Source organism: Falco peregrinus, chromosome 4, assembly GCF_023634155.1.
Source record: "Falco peregrinus isolate bFalPer1 chromosome 4, bFalPer1.pri, whole genome shotgun sequence".
NCBI classification, from domain to species: domain Eukaryota; kingdom Metazoa; phylum Chordata; class Aves; order Falconiformes; family Falconidae; genus Falco; species Falco peregrinus.
The window spans coordinates 92,900,056-92,907,497 of record NC_073724.1 but is presented as its reverse complement, the minus strand read 5'-3'; the positions used below and the strand labels follow the sequence as shown (position 1 = coordinate 92,907,497).

The following is a 7,442-nucleotide window of genomic DNA, read 5'->3' as shown; positions in this document are numbered from 1 at the left end:
GCAAGTAAACATTCCCATCACACTCCCAAGAGCCGCAGGAAATTAAATGGGAAGTCAAAACCCAAACCTGGTGGAACAGCACAAGTTGCCTCAGTAAGACTCAGGAGTGTTAACTGTCACTCTTAAAATGTGGGGGATCTGAAGCTTATAATTTATCAGTGCCTTATTTTGGCACTGACTTAGTTGATATAAACTGCACGGAGTTAGGCGAGCTGTTCTGAGCTCCAGAAGATGGTCTCAGCCATTAAGCCCTCACCTTCTCATGGCTTTACTCACCTGCATGCCTCCTGGTGACAGACCAGGAAACCAGAGGTTTGCCCAATTCTTCAGGCTATAGGACCTCAAAAGGATAAATCATGTCCTGAAAGCACAAGTACAATGGCTTTAAAGAAAATCGCATTAAAAAATCACAACTCTTATTTTTTTCCAAGAACTGGAGATGTTATTTCAGAGACCTGGCTGAAACACAGTACTGCTTAGATGAAGTATCAGCATCAGTGTACATGGCTTTCCACATGTTTTTGACTGAGCCTAGCAGAACAATTTATGCTTTTCCCATGTGGACAGTGGCATCTCTGAAGATATCCTCTCCCTCAGGACCAAAGGCCTTCTTCCAAATCAACATTTCATACTCCTTGAGGTTTTTTTCATCTTCCTGAAGGGCCTCATCTTCCCAGAGAGCTCTCCCCTTTTCCAGGAGAGCTGTTTTGTTTGCCCACAGAACTTCTCCTTCTTCCCATAGGACTCTGTCCTTGTTCAAAAGGACCCTGTCTTTGCCCCAGAGGAGCTGATCTTCTTTCCAGAAATCCTTATCCTTCTTTCAGAAAGCATTATAGTCCTTCAGAAGTCACGATACACCTCCAGAAGACTTGGGCTTCCTCCTGAATAGCCTTTTCTTCCTGTCAAAAGGCACCTTCCTCCGCCCAGGTGGGCTTTCCCTCTTCCAGAAGGCTTGGATGGCCATCTTGAGATCTCTGGGTTTTTTCCTAAAAGCCCTTGATCTTCTCCTAAAAGCTCTTCACTGCCTCCTGAAAACTCTGAACCTCCTACTGAAGGGCTCTGTCAGCCCACAGCTTCTTGATGAGCTTCTTCAGGCAGGAGGTGTGGTAGGGAGAGCAGGACATAGCTGGCAATGGCAGCTCGGGTCTGCTGCTCATCACTGACAGACAGGGCAGACACACAGCCCGACCCTCTGCCTCTTGCCCTGGGGCCCAACAGAGAGGGAAGTCATGGGTGTCCGTGGTGGCATCACCCACACCTGTGTCATAGCTGACTTGAAACGATGTTATACCACAAGTGAAGATGTTTATCATGAAAGCCCTGCCCAAGACTCAGCCAGCATGATCTGCAGCAGCACCTGGAAGTCAACCTGTGCCATGCAGAGCAAAGGCTGGGATTTCTCCAAGTCCTTTCGCACCGTGACTCTGGCTGCTGCTGGTTTGGAGAGGGGTGTGGGGCTGCACCAGGACCAGCCTTTGGCACTGCGCTGCTTCCCACAGCCCCGATCAGCGGGTCCCAATCTGAAGGACAGACACCTCCGCCCTTTTCCCGCTGGTGCTCGAGGAACTCTCAACTCTCTGACCCTTGGCTGTGTCTCCGGCATCTTCACAGACACCCCCAAAAATGTACAGCTCCCAGAATCATGTGAAACTTGAACAACAAAGAGAAAACAAAAATCTGATTTTCTGTTCTAACCTACCTAATAATTCTGCAGCTAGGATTAAAGCTGGTTACTTATTTACACTGTTCCATTAGATTTATTATTACTTATTGCACAGTGCCTCTGGCTCTATAGCAGAGAACAGGTTGCCTTATAAATAAAACCACTTGATTATTAATATATTATGAGCCTGCCTATCCCTCGCTGTAGTCAGGAAAGGCCCCAGGGGCCTTTGTGGATGCAGTGCAGCTAATGGCAATGTGCATCTGCTCTGCGCAAGGAACGAGAAGGCGGGGAGTGCCCCATGCCTGCGTGACAGCTCCAGGGCATGGTGACAGGATGGACAGACAGCCCAAGCTGCAAGAGCTCCCATGCGCCCCAGCAAACACACCGCCCCTCAAGCCCCTGCGCCCACCAGCATGTGACACTGCCATCACACCTTCGCTGTGCTGGAGGCACGGACCCTCCTCATCCCAGGCTTCCTCCCTCCTCCAAAAGCTGGGCCAGGCTCTGGCAGGGCTCTGTCCTCTCTGCCGCTATTTTGGATATGGCCAAGGAGCCTTCTAGTGGCATCTGGCCAACTCCTGCCTCTCCCCATCCCTGCAGCTGCTGAACAGGCCAGAGTGGATCACTCCTTCACGGCAACCGGGATGAGCTCTCATGGATGGCAAGCTGCAGCAGGACCTGCAGGGGGACTTTGGGTGAACACAGGAGAATTTTAGTTCTGCTGTTTCCTTCTCATGCTGCTTCCTGAGTCCTGAACCTTCCTTCCACAGCTGGGGCTTCCCTGGGAGATTGGAGGTGGGAAAGGAGGAAGGCAGCCATCTACACCCTCATGGAGCTCCTGGGCTGACCAGTTTGTCCCTGCTCAATGTGAGAAGGATCCCAAAAAGAAGTGGTGTGTGCTCTCCCATGTGGGCTGTTTCGTCTGTGGGGTTAATGGTACCACACCATGTACCTAGAAGGCTAGAAAAATTAGGTGAGTAAATGTGCCAAAGACTAATTTCCAGGAGCCTGTTATTACCTGAGTTTCAGAGCAGCTGCTGAAGCAGCAGCCATTTCTCCTTCACCAAACAGGTTCCTGACATGGGCTTCGCTCTCCCTGCACTTTCTGTGGGGCTCCTGCCTTGGCATTTCCTCTTCATTCACAGCAGAAAGGTCAGTAAATTGGATGTGCTGAGTTTCTGCTCCCTGGGATTGCAGCTGGAAGCAATTAGGGCAACAGCAGTTCAGTTCCAGCCATCCCTGTAAGCTCCAGCAGTGGCTGCCAGCCCGTTAACAACTGCAAATACACTGTCTCTTCTTTGAAATGAAGGTGTTATTGCTTCTGATTAGCTAATTCTGCCATGATCATTAGCCTGGAACATATTACTAGTATTTTAAGTGAGGTCTTCTGTAGCCTAGGTAGGTTGTGCAGGTATCCAGTGTCCCACTGCACTGCCTGGGCTCTGACACAGCCCTGCTCGCCCCAGCGCTGGCACTGCTGCAGGTGGTGGGCAGCCAGAGGGGCTTTCACTCTGCCTGGTGTTACCATTAGCAACGTGAGGATGAGGCAGCTTTCAGACTATACCTTAGGATATCTTCCCAAAACCAGCCGGAGGGCCACGTGGAGGAGGACATAGGTGCTTACACGCTGGTGTTGCTGTTGCAGTGGAGTTGAAGAGCCAGAGCTAGTGTGCTGCTGTAGCAGGTGCAGAGATGACTGTTGGACAGGACAGTCCCAGAAACCTGTGTGCAGGAATGGGATCTCCTAGAGCTAGCCACAAAGAAACCACAGGTGATCGTGTCCTGTCCTGCCCTGTGGATCCAGAGCCTGAGCCTGTCCTGGGGGCAGACTGCCTTGCACAGCAATTTCAGACTGGTTTCTTTGCACAAGACTTGCTCTTGAAAACATGACACATGAGGAGCAGCAACCCAGGGCAGGGAGAAACAAGGAATCGTTTCATCTTCCCTCCTGCCCTTCCAGGCTTCAGCTGGAAAACTCCTTAGGAAAACAGATTTGACTCTGACATGGAGGAAGTGACCCAGGTACCTAACAGAAGCAGCCAGTGCCATTGTAAACACTCAGGAATATATAACCCATCTGCAGGTGGCCCAGCAGAAGATAACGCCTAGGAGACCTACATCCTTTGGGAGCTGCAGGTGGAAGCTGGGGGAGATCCCAGTGCACACCAGGGCCCAGGGCACCTGTGTGTGTGTGTGAGTCCCACCTCAAAGTCTGCCTCTGATTTATGTAGATAAAGCCTCCTTTGGATTCTGCCCCAAAAAGGTTAGCAGACCAAATCAGGAAATCATTTTACTTCTGTGAGGTGTCTGTCTCCTGAACATGCATCAAGTGATACAAATAAAACTTCGAGAGCCTTTTCTTACATGGTACGGTCAAAATATTCCCATCTGTTTTTTTACTGTGCTCCTAAGGCAGGCTTATAAAGATGTAGGATAATTATATCAGAGTACTTTTTTCAATTAGAACATCATTATTATCTTACAGAAAATGACTAAATGATATAATTTTGTTCCACAAGTCTGCAAACACTCTTTCAATTGTCATCAAAATAATATTCATTGGGTTTCTGCAGACATTTTTAAGAGTGCAGAACTAATGGCTAACAAGTCTGATGCTCGTTTAGATCTGTTTTCTTACTAGACTGAGGTCTCATAGAGAGATGTAAAATGAAATTGAAAAAAATTATGCCTTTACTTGGTATCACTCTTGTTATTCTTCAGTCTCTTACCATCTCTTATCATGAGAAAAATAAAGCCCCAAAGACATCCAGTAATTATGGTTATGCCACTGGAAAACGTATCAATTTTGAAACTCTGTAACAGAAACATGCAATACTTAACAGAAGTTTAGTCCTTATGACAGTTGGTTCTCTGACACCCACCGGTGACAGATCCATTGGTTACCTCCAGTGACATAATTTCACAAAGTTTGAAACCATTGACTAAAAGTCAAGTGATGCTGAGTGGAGCTGGAAGAAGTCACTGGGCTCCTGGCAGAGTATGAGCCACAACTGGTGCTTTGCTTCATTTTCATGCTGGTTGTTGCTGAAGAACACCCACCCATGGGTTATATTACCCTCACTAGCTCCCCTCCTGGTTTAGGAAAACTGGCTGGAAGACACAAACAACACTTATGCTAAATGTTAGACACATGCTTAGGTTATGTCACTGCAGTTGTATGTCTAAATTTGTCACCCAATGTAAGTGCTACTGTATCTTGTGTCATTTGAAGAAAAACAAGTGATGGAACTAAAGCTGAGCACAGATACAACCAAGACCAGATGATTTTTAAAAGTAAATCTGTGATCCTAAGTCTACCTGGACACTTGCTTTAGAAGACTTTTAAATGGGTTGCTCCTACTAAATTCATTGGGAAGAAGTGGTGCATTAGTGGATTTGAAAATCGATTCTGTCTTTATAGTAGGCATTTTTACCTGGATTTGTGTTCCTAGTCTTTGAAATTTTGGTCATTCGAGCTTCTTCTCTGTGAAAGTGTGCAATGTCTTAATTATATACACCATAAATGCATTTAGTGCAACTCATCCCCAGATACTGCAGGATGTGAAAGAATGCTTTATTTTTCTGTTGAAATTGTGTTAAAATTTAGAGAAGGCTGTTTAGTTTCTGTTTAGTTGTAGAGTGCTTCACTCAGTCACAGTGGTTTCTCTGTGAGGCCTTGACCCAAATTCATCTCAGCAATCCAGCTTGTTCGATGACAAAAACAACTATCCAGCTAGCAACTGAGGACAGGCAGAAAGAATGAGATGCTTCAGGAGGACTGTAGGAGAAACCAAGGTTAAAAAGCATCATGATTGCTAGGAAGCATCCCTTGGAAATCTGTTCCAGCTTTTTCTGTTTCAAGGCTCTTTCAGGCCACGGTACTTCACCTAGAAGCAGCTTCTACCAAAATACTTTTTTCTTGTGGGATAGCTCTGAAGTTTCTTGTCTGAAGTTCAGAAATTTTTTTTTTTTATATAGGAATAGTTCAGATATATACAATCCTGTTCATTAAGAAAGTCTTGCTGTCCAGGCAAGCCTCTTGTTATTCTTCTTCCTAGATGAGATATCTCCCTCTTTGCAAATGGGTTACCTTGGGTTGCAGAAAGGTTTTTCCTTCTTCTCTCAGTTTGCTTCATCCCTTCCTTCAGGGGCTAGTTCTTCTCTCCAGAATGTTTTCAAGCACTGTATGTTCCTGCTATAGCTCCCTGTTTGACACTATAGATGGCAAACACTGCTGGTGGAAAGAATACTATTTAGTCAAATACTTCCTGAGCTTTAAAGAAAACATTATTTTCCTAAACAATAGGTCTTGCTGATACAAGTGCAGCAAGCAGCACAATAAACATGGCAGTGACATGGTGAAATACTTTGGGTATAAATTTTTTACATTCCAGCTCTTTCCATTAATCCCTGGAGTTGCAGCAGCAGGTTATATTTCTTTCTCTTTGGATTTTCTTCAATAGTCTCTTTCCTCATCACACAGTAAATTCTGTTGCCAAAGAGGACAAGGAAGGTCTTTCAGCTTTCAACTCCTTGTTCTTTGCCATTTCAACACAAATTTCCTGGTAAAATGTGGAGAAAGTTTTCACTCAAAAGTGCTTTAAATGTTGCTGCTACCAGTAGCAACCTTCCCGGGAAGGACTAGATGGATAAAACTTTGCCCTCTGACACATCAATTAAAAGCCCCCATGCTTTTCCTTTCAAGGATGGACAAGGAGCAGGAAGCTCTCAGTGCCCTTTCTTGGGAGGAAAGCATGAGCCATTCTTGGGACTTGGACATTTGGATGGATTCTGTGTCTGGAGGAGGATTTCCAGGACCCTTTTTGCCTCTGAATCATCTTGTATGGTCTTGACAGGCAGCTGCTGCCATAGCAGCAACACTTGGGAAACAAAGAGGTGCTGGGAGACAAAGTGCCACCCAACAGCTTTGCCCAAAGCCCCATGCAGTCCTGGCACCTCCCTGCTCTCCTGGGTCATCCCACAGAAGCATGTGCAGGTCCCAGTTCAGATTATGGCCCCAGTGTTACTGGCAGGCGGGTGATGTGTGCGGAGAGGAAGCCTCCACTCTGAGGGTCACATATGCTTCACAAACAGGAGGCCACAGGGGACATTTTACTGCATGTTAACATGACATCCATCCAAAGTCATGAGATGGGGAGTGCGATTCAGGTCCAGACTGCATGTAGGTGTCCAGGTGCTGGTGTCTACATGCCAGCAGCAGTGTCTGGAGAGCAATTCAGCTGGGCAAAGGCACATGGTGCCTCACAGGGACTTGAATCCCACCACAAACCCCACTGGCTGTACTGAGCAGCTCTCCATTGGCCTTGATGAGAGCTGGGATGTCTCAACAACATCTTGATGCTTGCAATTTGGACCTGAATCCCAGCCAAGGAGTCCAGTAGGGGTGGGACTTCAGCCCATGCCCTACCTAGATCATTAGATACCACCCATTAGATGCCAACAATTAAATTTGTATGTGCACGGGCATGTGTGTGTGTGTGTGTGTGTGTGTCTTCACTTGTTTGCTGCTGTCCCAGAGAGGGCTCCATGCTGGGAGGAAAGGCTTTGCTTTCTGTTGACACTGCTATTTCCACTGCATATCAATGGGCAGTGTCTTCAAAGTGGGCAGGTGACCACTCTGCCTCGTGGTCCTTCATCTACCACTAAAAGAGCAGCAGCAATTACTTTATGACCAGTGTTTGTAGCTGTCTGGGCAGATTTCCTCACCTTTCCAAAGGCTTTAATTTCTGCCCACGTGGAGCAAAATCATTCAAGG

General features: G+C 46.8%; 1 protein-coding gene across 1 annotated transcript; it reads right to left on the bottom strand.

The window, feature by feature from the left end:
• Positions 1-544: 544 nt before the first annotated feature.
• Positions 545-1,157, bottom strand: CCDC70 (coiled-coil domain containing 70). The gene is given in 2 exon segments (XM_055802860.1): positions 545-859; positions 861-1,157. Coding segments are annotated over 2 exon segments (612 nt in total).
• Positions 1,158-7,442: the final 6,285 nt, after the last annotated feature.